This window comes from Carcharhinus amblyrhynchos, chromosome 19, assembly GCF_965287045.1.
Source record: "Carcharhinus amblyrhynchos chromosome 19, sCarAmb.v2.hapA, whole genome shotgun sequence".
NCBI lineage: Eukaryota > Metazoa > Chordata > Chondrichthyes > Carcharhiniformes > Carcharhinidae > Carcharhinus > Carcharhinus amblyrhynchos.
The window spans coordinates 42,421,049-42,440,023 of NC_137342.1; the positions used below are offsets into that span (position 1 = coordinate 42,421,049).

Below are 18,975 nucleotides of genomic sequence, written 5' to 3' on the forward strand. Positions count from 1 at the left end.
TTTCCTTACAACTTAAAAATATTTCTCATGAAATCAGTGCTCCCTGGGAATGTAGACCTTTCAAAACAAAAATGACCAAGGTCGCATGATACAATGATTCTGGAGTTGTTGACTGATCATTTTCTACTCTTTCATTTAGTCAAACAGATCCAGACAAGAGATAAGGAAAGCCTCAGTTGTAGAGACCTTTTGGAATCACAGATCCTAAATTAATTGGTTATCGTGCTTACCACAAGACCTGTATCATGTTACTCATATAAAGTGCCTTTAAAATGCAATCAGTCAAATGATCACTACACTGCAATGTTATTTTATTATAAACTGTTATCTTAACATTAGTCCAATTGCTGATTAAATAATGAATCTCAATTCCCCATGACAAATTACCTCATCCATTTTAGTTTCTAAGTAATGATTAACTTTTAAAAACAAAATTATTATTTTGATTTCATGTCTGGTGCTTTTAAGAGAGTAATAACACGGGCTAAGATTTCGTGTAACAGGACCTGACAAGTCACCGTAATTCAATCTCTAAGAACTTCAGAATACAGAGGGTAAAAAGGTTTAGTGAGTTCCAAAATCTGAAATTTAATATCACAGATGATGAAAATGTAGGATTGTGGAAGCACCTATCATTATTTTAGCTCAAAGGGTTCATGTCTTTTTTAAACTTGTGACTGTGAAAAAGGGGATTGTCAAGCTGGTGGAACATGTGATGCACTTACAAAATTGGAATAAGATGTATTTAAGGGGAAGCTGGATAAAGGAATTGGAAAAGTAATGAAATGCTAAGTTCATAGAAACTAGAAGCAGGAGTGAGCCATTCAGCCCTTCACACCTGCTCCACCATTCATTATGATCATGGCTTAACACCAAATTCAATATTCTGATTCCCCCCTTCCCTCCCCCATATCCCTTTAGCCCCAACAGCTGTATCTAATTTCTTCTTGAAATAACACAATGTTTTGGCCTCAACTTCATTCTGTGGCAGTGAATTCCACACTTTCACCACCCTCTGGGTGAAGAAATTTCTCCTCATCTCAGTTCTAAAGGGTTTACCCTTTATGCTCAAACTATGACCCCATGTTCTGGACTCCCCCACCATCAGGAAGATTCTTTCTGAATCTACCCTGCCTAATCCTGTTAGAATTTTATAAGTTTCTATGAGATCCCCTCTCTTCTAAACTCCAGTGAATACAATTCTAACCCAGTTAGTTTCTCCTCATAAGACACCTGCCATCCCACGAATCCACATGGTAAGCCTTCGCCATGCTCACTCTATAGCAAGGACAGCCTTCCTCAGATAAGGACATCAAAACTACAAAGAATACTCCAGATGTGGTCTCACCAACACCCTGTACAATTGTAGTAAAATATCCCTATTCCTACACTCAAATCCTCTCAGTACAAAGGCCAACATACAATTTGCCTTCTTTACTTCCTGCTTACCTGCACTTACTTTCAGTGACTAATGTACGGAGACATCCAAGGTCTCACTGAGTATTCACCTCTCTCAATTTACACCCATTCAAATAATAATCTGCCTTCCTAGTATAGTCACCAAAGTAGCTACCCTCACATTATACTACATCTGCTATGCATATGCCCATTCACTGCCCCTTCCCAAATCACATTGAAGCATCTCTGCATCCTCCTCACAGCTCACTCTCCCACTTCACTTTGTATCATCTGCAACTCTGAAGATAGTACATTTAATTCCCTCTTCCAAATCATTAATATACAATGTAAACATTTGGGATCCTAGCACAGATCCCTGCGGAATGCTACCAGTCACTGACTGCCAATCAGAAAAAGACTCATTTACGCCAACTCTTTGCTTCCTATCTGCTAACCAGCTGCCTATCCATCTCAAAACGTTACCTGCAATCCCATGCGCTTTAACTTTACATCGTAGTCTATTATGTGAGACCTTGTCGAAAGCATTCTGAAAGTCTAAGAAAACCACTTCCCTATTCCTGTAGGGCAGCATGGTGGCACAGTGGTTAGCACTGCTGCCTCACAGCACCAGGGACCTGGGTTCAATTCCTGGCTTGGGTCACTGTGCAGACCTTGCACATTCTCCCTGTGTCTGCATGGGTTTCTTCCAGGTGCTCCGGTTTCGTCCCACTGCTGCCTCACAGCACCAGGGACATGGGTTCAATTCCTGGCTTGGGTCACTGTCTGTGCAGACCTTGCACGTTCTCCCTGTGTCTGCATGAGTTTCTTCCAGGTGCTCCGGTTTCGTCCCACAATCCAAAAAATGTGCTTGTTAGGTGCATTGACCGTGCTAAATTGTCCCTCAGTGTACCTGAACAGGCGCTGGAGTGTGGCGACTAGGGGATTTTCTCAGCAACTTCATTGCAGTGTCAATATAAGCTTACTTGTGATGCTAATAAATAAATTTTAAAAATATCCTCCAGTTCTCCTTTGTCAACTCTCCTAATTGAATTCCAATAGATTCGTCAAGTATCATTTCCCCTTTGTAAATCCATGTTGACCTTGTCTGACTATACAATTGTTTTTCAAATGCTGAGCTATGAAATTCTTGATAATAGACTCTAGCAACTTCACTAATACTGGCGTTAGGCTCACTGGTCCATAATTCCCTGTTTTCTCTCTATCTCCCTTTTGAATTGCGGGCTTAGATTAGCTATCCTCCAATCTGTAGGAACAATTCCAGAGTCCAAAGAATTTTGGAAAATAACCACCAATGGATCTACTATTTCCAGGGCCATATACTTAAGTACTCTGGGATGAAGATTATCCCAGATTTAGCCACCTTCAATCCCATCAATTTCTCCAAAATTATTTCTCTACTAATGCTGATTTCCTTCAGGTTCTCACTACAATTTGTTTCTTTCAGAACTTCTGGTACATTATTCACATCTTTCTTTGCGAAGACTGCAGCAAAGTACAAATTTAGTTCTTCAGCCATTTCTTTATTCCGCTATGAATTCTCCTGTTTTTGACTGTAAGGGGCCCACATTCGTTTTTGTTAATCATTTTCTCTTTACATATCTCTGGAAACTTCTACAGTCAGTTTTTATAGTCCCCACTAACTTACTTTCATACTCTATTTTTCCCCTCTTACTCAATCCCTTGGTCTTCTTTTGATGACTTTTAAACTACTCCCAATCCTCAGATCTATTGTTTTTTTTCTTGCCAATGTGTTTGCTTCTTCTTTGAATCTTAAACTATCTCTAATTTCCTTTGGTTTCGACATAATTCCCTTACCACTCTTGAGCCAAAGAGGAATAACTTCTGGAGTTCATCTATTCATTCTTTAAATGCCTGCCATTGCCAGTCCACTGTTCTCCCTTTCAGTAATGTTTCCCAGTCCATCACGGCCAATTCATGCCTCGTACCATCATACTAACCTTTATTGAGATTCAGGACCCTGGTCTCAGAATCAACTACACCGTTATCCACCTTGACAAAGAATTCTATCATATTATGGTCACTTATTCCGAAGGGTTTTTTCACAATAAGATTGCCAACTAATCCTTTCTCATTGCACAACACACAGTCCAAGATGACCTGCTCTCTTCAATGTTCCTCAATGTATTGGTCCGGAAAACCATCCCTATACGCTCCAGAAATTCCTCCCCTGTTGTACTGTGCCTAATTTGATTCTCCCAATCTATATGCAGATTAAAGTCACCCATAATGACAGATGTTCCTTTAACACTTGCATCTCTGATTTCCTATCTAATGCTTTTCCCAACATTACCGCTACAGTTTGGTGGTCTGAAACCACCCCACCAATATTATTTTGCCCCTTGCTGTTTCTTAACTCAACCCATACAGATTCCACATTGTCTGTGCTAATATCTTTCCTCAGTGTTGTATTCATATGTTATTTAATCAGTTAGAGTTTAATGAAGAGAAAATGGTGGAGGCTTGTTTGCTGTGTACACAATGTGATTATATTCAAGATCCAACCTCATGCTGAGTTGACAGAGTCCTCAGTTGTACCTGTGCTTTCCAGTGTTTTAAGCCTTTTCTCCTGGCTTACAAACAGAAGAATGAAAAAAATTGATCAGAAAAGTGAGATCTCATGGAATATAGGGGAAGGTGGCAGGTCGGATCAAAAATTGACTTGGTAACAGGAAGCAAAGGGTGTTCTTGGAAATGGAAAATGGTTTCCAATGGCGTTCCACTGGGCTCAACTTTGGGGTCCTTGTGTTTGTTGTATGCATTAATGATTTATCATAGAATCATAGAACCCCTACAGTGCAGAAGGAGGCCATTCAGCCCATCGAGTTTACACTGACCGCAATTGCACCCAGGCTCTATTCCTGTAACCCCCATGCATTTACCCTAGCTGTTCCCCCTGACACTAAGGGACAATTTATCGTGGCCAATCCGCCTAACCCATCTTTGGACTGTGGGAGGAAACCGGACAGCGCAGAGGAAATTCAAGCAGACACCGGGAGAATGTGCAGACTCCGCACAGACAATGAACCCAGATCCCTCGCACTGTGAGGCAAGCAGTGCTAACCATTGTGTCACTGTGCTACCCCAAGACTTAAATGTGGGTGGCATGATTGGGAAATTTGCAGATGGCACAAAAATTGGCTGTGTAGTTTATAATGAGGAGACTAGCTGTCAACTCTTTAATGACATCAATGGTTTGGTTGAGTGGACAGGGAAGTGGCAAATGGAAGTAAATCTGGGAAAGTGTGAGGTAATACCTTTGGGGAGAACAAACAAGGCAATAAATTAGAAGATATTGAGAGGGATTGAGGAAGGGAGAGACCTTAGATTTCATGTTCATAGGTCCTTGAAGATGGCAAGACAGGTGGACAACATGGTCAAGAAAGCACATGGAATACTTTCCTTTATTGGAAGAGGTTTATTGAACACAAAAGCAGGGATGTGATGATGGAACACGGAGGTCAAAGCTGGAGTTTTGTGTATAGTTCTGGTCACCACATTATAGGAAGGACATCATTGCTTTGGCGAGAGGGGAGGGGAGATTTATGAGAATATTGCCAAGGACTGAAGATTGCAGCGATGAGGAGATATTGGATAGGCTAGGGTTGTTTTCCATGGAGCAGAGAAGGCTAAGGGATGACCTAATTGAGGTGTACAAAATTATGAGAGGCCTGCACAGAGTAGACAGGAAAGATTTGTTTCCCCCTAGCTGAGGGGTCAGTTATCAGGAATGGGCATTGATTTAGGATGATTGGTAGAAGGTTTAGAGGGAACATGAGTTTTTCACCCAGAATTCTAGAATTCGCTGCCTAAGTTGGTGATTGAGTGACAGGGGAGGCTGAAACACTCAACTCATTTTAAAAAATACTTGGATTTACATCAGGAGTGCTGTAGCCAGGTGCTTGAAAACAGGATTAAAATGAGTGGCTTATTTTTCTTTTTTTGGCGAGTACAGACATGGTGGGTTGAATGGTCTCTTTCTATGGTTAAAAAATGGAACTTCTCCCATGAACCTAATTCAATATACAAACGATAAATAGTGGTTGAAGGATATGTTTTAGCATTGCCATCATTAACCTGGATTGCCCTGTGTAAAATAACATTACTGAACATGTACCATTGATTATAAAAACGTCTGGAAAGCGACAAAATGTTAATATGGGTTTCTAAAGGAAAAGTTGGCTTGACCAAACTAATTGGATTCTTTCAAAAGCTTATAGTGAGAGTAGATGAGGATAATTTGTTAGATATAATGGGTGGGATTTTAGGGCCGTGCTCATCCAGAAACCGTAAAATCTGCCCGGGGTCAATGGACTTTCCCATGCTCCGCCCCTCGCCCGCTCCGATTCATGTGGGGGACAGGCCGGTTCAATTCCAGCCAAAGTATCTAGATTTCAAAAAGGCCTTCGATTAGGTACCATAAATTTGGAAAATGCTCAACTGAGACATTCAGACCAGATTTGATTCCCAGCTTCTGCTGAACAGGCTATATTTGCATCCTGAATATGGTTGTCATTGTTACTTATTATCTACGCAAGGAATATCTATCCAAGGTTCTACATTCTAGTCCACCACCCTCTCCCCCACTTCCTCCCAGCCCTCTCCAATGGAACGTGTGTGGGGGTTGTTATGACAAGGATAATATTGAGGTATAATGTATACACCATTACCGATTAGTCTGCCAAAACTTCTTTGGGTGGATTTCCAATTTTGGCAAGGGACTAATGCTCATCCACTACCTGCTCCACCCGACTTCCGTTTCTGTAGAAACTGTAAAACTCAGTGGGGGAATGGAAGCCAACTGATGCTGCAGCCAGTTTTCTGTTATAACTGAATGAAAATTGGTCCCCCTGTCTAGGTTTACACATGGAAAATGCCAAGTATCTCATGTGTTTCAAAGTGCTTGGCCCCCCTCACTTCCCATGGCTTAATGCCAGGGCCTCTAACCAAGGACAGTTTTTCCACCATCTGTTTTGATCTGGCACCTTCCAGCTTAAAATGATGTCCTCTGTTCTATTCACACTTTTATCAGTATAAAAAGCATCTTCATCAGAATGCATCAACACCAAGCTTCTCAGAGCAATTGGGGTCTTTGACATAGAGTCACATAATTGAATCACAGAATTGTTACAGTGCTAGAAGGAGACCAATCAGCCCCTCATGTCTGCATTGGCTCTCTGAATCAGCACTTCCTTGAGCGCCATTCCCTTACCTTTCTCAGCGTAACCCTGCACCTGCTTACTTTGCAGATAACAGTCTAATTCACCTTCGGAATCGATTGACCCTGCATTCACCACACTCTCAGACAAAACGCTCCAGACCTTAACTGTTCACTGCACCTAAAAATTTTTCTTCATGTCACCATCACTTCTTTTGCCAATTACTTTAAATCTGTGTTTTTTTTGTTCTCGACCCTCTCTCAGGTGGAAACAGTATATCCCTACCCACTCTGTCCAGGCTATTTAGGAAAATGAGCCCTCCAAATGCTTATATTTTCTCCACAATAATCAGGTCACGAGAATTCAATTTCTCCCAAGTGGTTACCTCTGGATGACCAGAGACTGCTTTTTAGCGCCAGTATTTTTAATCTTTTTTCTTCTTGATCATAAATAGTGAAAATTGTTACCAACACCGATGTAACAACCAACAATTTAAAACAGTCAGAATTAAAACCAACTGTACAGCGTCATGAATGGAGATATTGGTGGAACTCAAACGTAGAAACTAGAAGCAGGAGGAGGCCATTTGGTCCTTCCAGCTTATTCCATCATTCATTTTGATCATGGCTGATCATCAAATGCAATATTGTGATACCCCCTCCCCCCCACGCACCCCATATCCCTTAGCCCTTTCAGCCCCAAGAGCTATATCTAATTTCTTCTTGAACTCACACAAAGTTTTGGCCTCAACTACTTTCTGTGGTAGTGAATTTCACACATTCACCATCCTCTGGGTGAAGAAATTTCTCCTCACCTCAGTCCTAAAATGCTATTCTCAAACCGTGATCCCCTAGTTTTGGACTCGCCCACCATTGGGAACATTCTTTCAGAATCTACCTGTTAGAGAGTTATATAGGTCTGGTCACTTTCAGTGTGTGCTGCTTCTGTCCATAGAAAGGTCTAAAAGATCAGCAAACATCAAGACTCTCATACCAACTATATCATTGGATTGGTAAACTTACTGGTTGCACCCAGTTTACATGTTTTTTACTTGATGGCAAACTTTCCTTACAAAGTAGTATTGAAGCACCTTCATAAAACATAGACTATAACTACGTGAGAATCTCATTGTTCAACATTTGACGATCAGGATATAAACAGAAGAGGTAGTTTGCCGTATATCATCTGTGGAAGATAAACACTAACTCCTGCCATCAAACGGGAAGTCTGCTCCCACCCTGTCCACCAGTACATGTGTTTTTCTCATGCCGCTGACATCACGGTCAAGTGTACGCAGCCCACTGTCCACTTCCCAAAACCTCCTGTGCCCTTTGCCACTCCCCAGTTAATGATGCCACAGCTACACAGGCCGGAATTCTCCCTGTGCAGTTGTGGTGTCAGCAATCTCAGTCAATGTTTCCTGGTACTCTGGTTTCTAACTTGTAACCATAGCAGAAATGGCCTACTTTGGTAAGTCTTTCTGACTAACAAGAGTGTGGGATTGTTGTCAGTCCAAAATACCTCAGATCTGTAAAGGGCATCCTCATCAAGGACTTCTGGTATTTATGGTGACATCTGACCACTTCAGAAAATCAGATGTAAATGCAGCAATGGCCTGGTGGTATTATCGCGAGATTATTAATCCAGAAACTCAATTGATGTTCTGGCAACTTGAGTTCCATTTGAAGGAGCAATATTCGCAGGGTAGGTTATGTTAGCTGCGAATGATTGTTTGTACAAGGCTGTTGTCAGCTTCCTTTAGATATAAATTACAATAATTAACTTCCCATTTTCAAAAATAAATAACAAAAAGAACTTGAAATCACGAGAGGTCGAGACTGAGTAGATAGGGAGAAACTGTTCCTACTGGCACATGAATCGAGAACCACGAGATGTCGATTTAGTGATGAGCAAAAGAACCAAAGGTGACATTTTTACACAGTGGGACCTGAGAGGCACTGCTTGAGAGTGTGATAAAGGCAGAAATGGGTATTTCTATACAATGTGGACTGCAGCTGATCAAGAAGGTAGCTCACTGGCACCTTTCATGGGCAATTGGTGATGGGATGTAAATGTTGGTCTAGTCCTTGACCCCCAAATCCCATGAGCCAATTTTAAAAAATGGTTTTCCAAAAGAAATTGAATATTAACTTAAGAGAGAAAAAAATGCTGGACTATGGAGGAAAGGCAAGGGTCGGGTGTGGGACTAGTTGAGTTGCTGTTGTAGACAGCTGACACAGCTATGATGGGCCGAACAGCCTCCCTCTGCGCTGGAACCATTCTGTGATTCTATAAAACGTGTCTATTTCTTTTGAAGGGCTCCAGATGTTGTGGGCCAAAGTCTTTCCAAATGGATGTTCTTGCCCCAATTCCCATCCACCATTTTCTGTAGGACACAGTGACAGGTTACATGTGTTATCTGTGAAGCTCCCTCATGCCCTTAGAACATGGTGGATTAGCGAAGTGTGTATTGTCCCAGATATGTGGGTGAGACATTTGAGGGAAAGTTAATATTCTATTGTTGTTTTGCTAAAAGAAACTAAGGGAGCGTTGCTAAAGGAAGGCCACATTACTAATGAAGGTGGCCTGAGTTTGTTTGAAATATTCCAAGTTTTATGTGAATGAAAATCTAGGAAGTCATCTGTTCACAGCATTGGCATCTTTAGCAACATCTGTAAAGCCAACATCTGTAGACCCAACGACATCGACAGCTACGGCAGGATCATTTTCAGACCACTTTACATCATCAACTATGGACATTACAATCAGCTCAGGTGCGTTACTATTTAACGCCAGTAACTTTCAGGAAATACTGAGAAAAACGTAACACTATTTGTGGAATATTCAGTGAATATTTAACTAAAAGATATTTCCTTAATATGTTGAATATCAGTTAATTTTAAGTGTTAACTGTTTCTCATAATATTTGTGTTGCGGTGGGTTATTGACACATGTTGATCGGCTATAAAAGTGAACTCTGCCTTGATGCATTTGAGAGGGATTCAACAATGGTGACAAGGGCTGTTCCACCATTATGTTCTAAACTATGGACAGAGACTGACGGAAGGATTGTTAAATGCCACCCACCATCCTTTACATTAACCCCCTCTATGCCAACTGATTTAGTATCCTTGGACTGTTCCTTGATACTTGGACACTTCCCGGACAACTTTGACAACAAGAAAGTGATTTGACAGCTGACTAGCCCTTTAACAGTTCTTTAACATCTGGACAGTTCCTTGACAGATGGACAGGTCGTCAATAGTTTAAGTTGGTGCATGAAGCGTGCATAATTGTGTCCACCTTTAACAATCCCAAAGGGTGCCTTACCTCTCCCAGGACTTTATCCAAAGGGGTACCCTGGCAATCCAAATTAATCCACTAAGTTTGCACCAGCTCTTAGCTAGGCGAGGCTGCAGGTTTCTCACATCTGGCTTTCCAAAATCTCATTTCAGTGGAGGCAGCTGGTGATTATAAAGGGCAGCTGCCTCCACAAATCACACGGACATGAACCCCGATTCCAGTCCAGCCTCCATGAAATGGGAAATGCTGGGTTCAGGGTGGGACTTAGAAATTTCAGCCATTTCTGAGATATTTGCCATGACACAGAGCCCCTCCATTGTGGCAAAAATCTGGGCCGTGGTCAATGAGTGATGAACAATATCAACCCAGGGGAGTATTTTACAGGGCAACATGTTCAGTTACCAGTTAAAAATGAGGAAGTTAAAAGGAAGAAGGGAAGATGCTAGAACTCTGTTTTTTACAGGGTAGTCCCTGTTCTGTGAGTCTGCATCCTCTCAGGAATTTCTATTACTAACTTGCTGCCCAAGTACAGTTTTGAGGGAATGCATGAAAGGGACAGCCATGTTCGCCCCCAAGACCAGAAAATGCCACTGAGGTCAAACAGACCTTTGCCTGATTCCACCACCACCACCACCGCCTCCCCCCACCCCCCCACACACACTATGATTCCTGTGGTGGACTGGACAGGAAAATTCCATCTTAGGGTATCTGTCCGTCAAAGTGTGGGGGAAATCCAGGGAAACAGAGGAAGAAATCCTGCAGATTCTGAGTTTATCCATTGAGGATAACCTGATTTCTGTGAGGATGAAGGCAACACAAAGGAAGGCCGTGTGTTAAATGTGGCAACCCTGGGCAGGGCCCAAGAGACAAAGAGGCAGAATGGACAGATTGTGAACAGAATAGGGAGGTTGGGACAATGAATTGGATTCAGTTGGAATTTGAATTAGGTTTTTGGAGCAAGCAAAGAATGGATTTGAATATGCCTGAACTTGGCTTTGAACTTTAAGGGTGGAATAATTTTTTTTACAAAAGGAGGGTGGGTTACCTGTCTGGTACAGAGGTAAAGGATAACTCAAGAGTAAGTGAAGAGGAATTTGGAAAAGAAAGGTTAAGTACAATTGTTGTTGTCCGTGTTGGGACCAACGTTAGAGGGAAAAAAGGGGAGGTCTTTCTAAGCATGAAACAGAAGTTTGAATCAGGACCTCATGGGTGGTAATCTGAGGATTGCTACCCAAACTGTGTGCCAGTTGGCATTGGGATAGATAGATCAGGAAGTTGAATAGATGGCTGACAAACTGAAGTTAAAGTTAAAGTTTATTTATTAGTCACAAGTAGGCTTACATTAACACTGCAAATGAAGTTACTGTGAAAATCCCCTAATCGCCACACTCTGGCGCCTGTTCAGGGAGAATTTTAGCATGGCCAATGCACCTAACCAGCACATCACATGCATTTACCCTAGCTAGTCCTTCAGGGTCAATTTAGGATGGCCAATCCACCTAACCTCACACATCTTTGGACTGTGGGGGGAAACTGGAGCATTCGGAGGAAACCCACAATAACACAGGGAGAGTGTGCAAACTCCACACAGACAGTGACCCAAGCCAGGAATTGAACCTCGGTCCCCAGCGCTGTGAGGTAGCAGTGCTAACCACTGTGCTGCCCTGTGGCACTAGCGTGGGAAAGAGGGGTCCATTTCACGTGACGTGCACCAATTTTGGGGCAGGAGGAGCTAAATTGCTCGAATAGGCTTTACCTACACCAGAATGGGACCTGTTTCCAAGCGGAAAGTATCAATAGGGCTGTGGATAGATCTTTAATTTCATTGAATGTAGGGAGGGTTCTGGTGAAAATAATGTAGTTTTGAAGGTAAAAGAAATAGGGGAGACAAGAGTAAAGACCAGAGCAAACTAAGGAACAATAAATAGTTAGGGAACAAATACAATTATCAAATATAAGTACAAAGTGGCTTAAAAAGAAGGGAGCAATGAATAAAAATAAATGAAATAGACTGTGCACAGTACCTGAAACTAAATGAGGAACTGAAGGCAATGATTTGTAGCTATAAGAATCCAGTGTAATGGTGATAACTGAGACATGGCTTATAAAGTAAAGGATTGACAAGTATTGCAGAACATAATAAATCGGGGGAAAGAAAATGAGGAACAGGGTCTTGGTTGGAAGGGGAGCGGTAATGGTGGAAGCAATGATAATTGGGACAGTACAGTGGTTAGCATCAGTGGTTAGCACTGCTGCCTCACAGGAGCAGGGACCCAGATTCAATTCTGACCTTGGGTCATTGCCTGTGAGGAATTTGCACATTCTTACCGTGTCTGCATGGGTTTCCTCCGGGTAATCTCCAAAGATGTGCAGATTAGATTGATTGGCCGTGCTAAACTGACTGGGAGATTAGCAGGGTAAATGAGGGTTATGGGAATAAGGCCTTGGAGGGATTATAGTCAGTGCAGGCTCGATGGGCTAAATGGCCTCCTTGTGTACTGCAGGGATTCTATTTTATTTCTATGAAATTAGTCCACTATTAAGGCTATAGAGAAAGGGACATATTTAATGGGCGTGCTCTTGCTGACCGTTCACGCCCTGTAGTTGCTGCAAGCAAGGACAGAGAATTGGGCATCCAGCCAAATTTCTGTCCACTGCAGCAGGACCAGAAAACCCTGCTGGCGTGAACAGAAATCATAAAGGCTGGAACTTTCCAGCTGGTTCCACGAAGGCTCACCGCTGTTTCACAACAGCGAGGATTGCGTTCAACGGAAAAACCCTGTTGATATCTGCAGGACAAGAAGATCAGGCAGTCAATCAATGGTGGGCCACCCCCCACCACGAAACACACTGTGGCTTGCACAATAAATCCCACCCAGGGAGTGAGACAAAGGATAAGATGGGACAGGTCACATCTACAGACCACATCAAAGTGGAAGGGAGGTGGAAAAAGAAATAGATACAAAATCTATGAAAATGGAAATAAAAACATAGGATAATAGTCTTGAGAGATTTCAACTATTCCCAAATAAACTGACTAGAGAATATAAGCAAAGAGGGAGATGGAATGGAGTTTTTCCTTCAGATCTCCCACCAAATACAGTAGAAGCCCAAAAAGAGAGAAAGCAGTGTTGGATCTATGAACCAGAACAGATAAGAGAAGTAAGCATAGGGGAGCCTCTAAGCAATAGCAATCAAGATTGAAAAGCGATAAGTAAGACAAGGATCAAAGTAATAGATTGAAAAAAGGTGAATTTTAAGATGATGGAGATAGAACTAGGGAAGATAGATCGGAAGAACATGTTGACAGGGAGAGAGATAAGCAAAATTGGTGATTTGTAGCATTCAGGAAAATATATTCCTCTTTTAAAAAGGCAATAATGACAAACCACAGATGAACGGAGACTTAAAAGCAAAATTAAAAGTAAGGGAGAAGGCAACCAGTACATAATCAGGCAATGAAGGAAAGAATGACAAAATGGACTTTGACAAGGTTGGAGAAGAAATCTACGACAGGCAAAGTAACACAACAAAATGAAATGATCAAAGAATATAAAAATAAATAATAAAGTACTCTACAAACGGATAAAAAACAGAATATAAGGGTAGGGATATGACCAGAGTTCTCGCTACATTCTCTGTGTTGTATGCAGCCTCTGTAATTCAATGCACGATGCATTGTTTACATAGCCACAGTGTGTTGTGCCTGCCCGATTGTTGTGCAAGCGCACACACGCATGCGCGCACACATGTGCACACGCATGCGTAAACACACACACACGTGCACACACACACATGCATACACACACACATGCACATACACACACACACACCCACACACACACAATCATGCAGTTCAGAAGAGGCCCTTCAGCCCATCAAGTCTGCACCAACAAAATGCACTAAATCTACTTCAATCGTACTTTGACCCATAGTCTTTAATTTTATGACATTTCAAGTGTTCATCCACTTACTTTTGGGCAAGCACCATGGTTAGCACTGCTGCCTCACAGCGCCAGGGACCCAGGTTCAATTCCTGGCTTCGAGTCTGCACATTCTCCACGTGTCTGCATGGGTTTCCTCCGGGTGCTCCGTTTTCCTCCCACAGTCCAAAGATGTGCAGGTTAGGTGGATTGGTCATGCTAAATTGTCCCTTGGTGTCAAGGGGACTAACTAGAGTAAATACATGGGGTTATCGGGATAGGGCCTGGGTAGGGTTGTGGGCGGTGCAGACGCAATTGGGTCAAGTGGCCTCCTTCTGCACCATGGGATTCTATGATTCTATGAAAAGTTGTGAGGTTTTCCGCCTTTACCTCCCTCCCAACCAGTGCATTCCAAACTCCCAGCGCTTTCTGGGTGAATCTCATCTAAAGCTCATGCCCCTCCTCTTAAAATTATGCCTCCTCATTATTGACCCTCCAACAAAGGGGAAGAGCTGCTACCTATCCACCCTGTCCATACCCCTCATAATCGTCTACACCACAATCAGATCCTCCCTCGGCCTTATCAGCTCTAATGAAAACAACCTGAGCCTATCCGGCCTCTCTTCACAGCTCAAATGCTCCATCCCAGGCAACATCCTGGTGAATCTCCTCTACGCAACATTGGGTTGAACCGCAGAAGCATGCCTACAATAAGCAGTGAAATGGCAGAAATATTGAAGTGTTACTTTGCCTCAGTATCCACCAGGGAGAGTAACAAGGTGGACACAAGGTTAGGAGAAGAGGCCAAAAATGATCTAGACACAGTTAAATTGAAAAAGGGAAGTTACTTGCTCAACAAATGGTACTTAGGGAAGATAAAACCACTTCTCCAAACAGATTGCACGCACACATAGTAAAAGAAGTTAGGGACGAGGCACCAGAGGCAATTTAACATATATATCAATTCATTAGAAAAGTTAATAATGTCAGTGGATTGTCTGATAGCTAATGCTATTGCTGTATTCAAAAAGGGAGATGGAACAAGTTCAGGAATTGGTAGACCAATAAACTATAGAATTAAACCATCGGCTTAATGTTGTTGATAGGAAGGTTAATGGAATCTTTATGGAGCAGAAAAATGTCAAGAACCAAAAATATAATAAGAAGTAGCTAGCACAGGCATTTTATTTAACTATTTGAAGAAGTAACAGGAAATTAATAGACATTGGGTGGGATTTTCTGGTCACGCTCGCCCCAGCACTGGAAAACCTCGGCCAAGGTCAACAGACCTTGGCATGGTCCTGTCCGGCTCTCTACGATCCTCGTAGCACCCGGGATGGGTAAATTCCAACCATTATGTATTTGGACATTCAAGGCCTAACACTGTTAGCAGCTCCTAACACTTATTGTTTTTTTTACCCTATTTACTATCCATTCAGTTACCTGTCCCTGACTCCACATGGTCCGATCTTAGTCTTGAGTCTTCCGAATCAAAGATGTGGAAATGCCGGCATTGGTCTGGGGTGGGCACAGTAAAAGGTCTCACGACACCAAGTTAAAGTCCAACAGGTTTATTTGGAATCATGCGTTTTGAGAGCGCTTCCATCGTTCATTCCATCACCTGATGAAGGGGCAGCACCCTGAAAGCTCGTGATTCCCAGGGTTCAATTCTGGCCTTGGGTTACTGTCTGTGTGGAGTTGGCACATTCTCCCTGTGTCTGTGTGGGTTTCCTCCGGGTGCTCCAGTTTCCTCCCACAGTCCAAAAGTAGTGCAGGTTAGGTTGATTGGCCATGCTAAATTGCCCCTTCATGTCAGGGGGATTCGCAGGGTAAATACATGGTGTTACGGGGATGGGGCCTGGGCAGGATTATTGTCGGTGCAGGCCTCCGAATGGCCTCCTTCTGCACTGTGGGCATTCAATGATAATTTCAGTTTGGAAATCGGAAGTGCAGTTTCTAAATTTGCCGATGACAGCAATTTGAGGGATACAGTTAATGCAAAGCAAATTTTTGACAAAGCACAAAAAAACTAATAAATTTGCAGAGTGTGTGTTTAATTTTCAAATTAATTTTGGTATCGTTAAGTCTGAACATAAGAACATAATAAGAACATAAGAAATAGGAGCAGGAGTAGGCCATCTAGCCCTTCGAGCCTGCCCCGCCATTCAATAAGATCATGGCTGATCTGTTGTGGCTCAGTTCCACTTTCCCGCCCTCTCCCCATAACCCTTAATCCCCTCTCTTATCAAGAACCCATCAACCTGCTTCTTAAAAATATTTAGCGAGGCAGCCTCCACCACTTCAACGGGCAGAGAATTCCAGAGATTCACCACCCTTTGAGTGAAGAAGTTCCTCCTCAACTCCGTTCTAAACCGCCTCCCCTTTATCTTGAGGCTGTGCCCCCTAGTCCTACTGTCTTTTGCTATTCCTAGTCCTACTGTCTGAAGTGATGCGTTTTGACAGGATGAACGTGGGGAGAAATATTGCTCGGACAATTAGAGATTAAATGGGGTAGAGACAGCTAAGCACAGAAGTCACTAAAGATAAAACAAAGGTTAATAAGGCCATGCAAAGCAAACTGATTTCTAGAGGGATACGATCAAAGGGGGAGGAAGTAACTGTTTTGAACCTTGGTTAGACCACATTTGGAACATTGTGCACAGGAATTTTACCATCCTGCCCACGATGGGAATTGTAGTGGGTAGTTTGCAGACCATGCAACGAATAGAGGCCATGGACGAGAGCGGCCGGAAAATCTCTCCCCGGTCTCCATTTTCATACATTCATAGACTTCCTACAGTGCAGAAGGAGGCCATTCAGCCCATCGAATCTGCACCGACAACAATCCCACTCAGCCCTATCCACATAGTCCCGTTTATCCTGCCAATCCTCCTGACACTAGGTCAATTGAGCATGGCCAAGCAACACAACCCACGTATCTTTGGACTGTGGGAGGAAACTGGAGCACCCAGTGGAAGCCCACGCAAACACGGGGAGAACATGCAAACTCCACACAGACAGTGACCCGAGGCCAGAATTGAAACCGGGGACCCTGGCACTGTGAGGCACAGTAAGAAGTCTCACAACACCAGGTTAAAGTCCAACAGGTTTATTTGGTAGCACAAGCCACAAGCTTTTGGAGCGCTGCTCCTTCATCAGGTGAGTGGGAGTTCTGTTCATGAACAGGGCATATAAAAGACACAAACTCAATTTACAAAATAATGGTTGGAATGCTGGGGAAGTGCCGGAAGATTGGAAAACGGCTAATGTTACTCCGCTGTTTAAAAAGGGTAGCAGGCAAAAGGCAGGGAATTATAGGCTGGTTAGTTTAACGTCTGTTGTAGGAAAAATGCTTGAATCCGTAATTAAGGAGAAAATAGCAAGGCATCATGAGAAGAGTTGTTTGATAGAGCAGACGCAGCACAGTTTCGTTAAGGGGAAGTTGTGTGTGACGAATTTATTGGAATTCTATGAGGATGTGTCTAGTGCGGTGGATAGAGGGGAACTGGTGGATGTGGTGTTTCTCGATTTTCAGAAGGCGTTTGATAAGGTGCCGCACAAGAGGTTGTTACAGAAGGTTAGGGGGCATGGAGTTGGGGGTAGGGTGTTAACATGGATAGGGGATTGGCTGTCAAATAGAAGGCAGAGAGTGGGTGTCAATGGGTGCTATTCAGATTGGCGGTTGGTGACTAGTGGAGTGCCCCAGGGATCGGTGCTGGGCCCTCAGCTATTTACCATTTATATAGATGATCTGGAGGAGGGAACCGAGTGTATGGGGTCGAAATTTGCTGATGACACAAAGATTGGTGGAACGGCAAATTGTGTGGAGGGTGTGGAAAGCCTGCAGAGGGATCTAGATAGGCTGAGCGAGTGGGCGAGGACCTGGCAGATGGAATACAATGTTGGCAAGTGTGAGGTTATCCACTTTGGTAGGAATAATGGTAGGAAGGACTACTACTTACATGGCGAAAAGCTGCAGCATGCTACGGTGCAGAGGAACCTGGGGGTCCTTGTGCATGAGTCACAAAAACCCAGCCTGCAGGTGCAGCAGGTGGTCAGGAAGGCAAATGGGATGCTGGCCTTCATAGCGAGGGGGATTGAAGATAAAAGTAGGGAGGTCTTGCTGCAACTGTACAGGGCACTGGTGAGGCCGCAGCTGGAGTACTGTGTGCAGTTTTGGTTGCCGCACTTGCGCAAGGATATTTTGGCCTTGGAGGGAGTGCAGAGGAGGTTCACTAGGCTGATACCAGAATTGAGGGGGTTGAGCTATGAGGAGAGGCTGAATAAACTGGGCTTGTACTCGTTAGAGTTTAGAAGGATGAGGGGAGATGTCATTGAGACGTACAAGATGATGAAAGGGATGGATAGGGTAGAGGGTGGAGAGGTTCTTCCCGCTCAGAAAGGACAGCAGGACTAGAGGGCACAGCCTCAAGATAAGGGGGACGCAGTTTAGAACGGAGTTGAGGAGGAACTTCTTCACTCAAAGGGTGGTGAATCTCTGGAATTCTCTGCCCGTTGAAGTGGTTGAGGCTTCCTCGCTAAATATATTTAAGAACATAAGAACATAAGAAATAGGAGCAGGAGTAGGCCATCTGGCCCTTCGAGCCTGCCCCGCCATTCAATAAGATCATGGCTGATCTGTCGTGGCTCAGTTCCACTTTCCCGCCCTCTCCCCATAACCCTTAATCCCCTCTCTTATCAAAAACCCATCAACCCGCTTCTTAAAAATATTTAGCGAGGCAGCCTCCACCACTTCACTTAAGACGCGGGTAGATAGGTTTTTGGTAGGCAAGGGGATTAAGGGTTATGGGGAGAAGGCAGGAAAGTGGAACTGAGCCACTTCAGATCAGCCATGATCTTATTGAATAGCGGGGCAGGCTCAAAGGGCTAGGTGGCCTACTCCTGCTCCTATTTCTTATGTTCTTATGTTACAGGTAATCAAGTCTTAAAGGTACAGACAATGTGATCGGAGAGAGGGTTAAGCACAGATTAAAGAGATGTGTATTGTCTCCAGTCAGGGCAGTTAGTGAGATTTTGCAAGTCCAGGCAAGTCGTGGGGGTTACAGGTAATGTGACAAGAACCCAAGATCCCAGTTGAGGCCGTCCTCACGTGTGAACTTGGCTGTGAGGCAGCAGTGCCAACCAATGTACTG

At 43.3% G+C, this 18,975-nt stretch overlaps 1 protein-coding gene across 4 annotated transcripts in view; it reads left to right on the plus strand.

Moving 5' to 3' along the window:
* Window positions 1-18,975, plus strand: part of LOC145355655 (uncharacterized) — a 114,314-nt gene that overhangs the window by 66,154 nt on the left and 29,185 nt on the right. For 3 of the 4 annotated variants that reach the window (XM_080207901.1, XM_080207904.1, XM_080207903.1), the window contains exon 6: window positions 9,248-9,370. The exons of the other annotated variant lie outside the window; for it this stretch is intronic. In XM_080207901.1, the coding sequence (XP_080064027.1) occupies window positions 9,248-9,370 (123 nt within the window). The remainder of the gene's footprint in view (window positions 1-9,247; window positions 9,371-18,975) is intronic. 4 annotated transcript variants of the gene reach the window in all.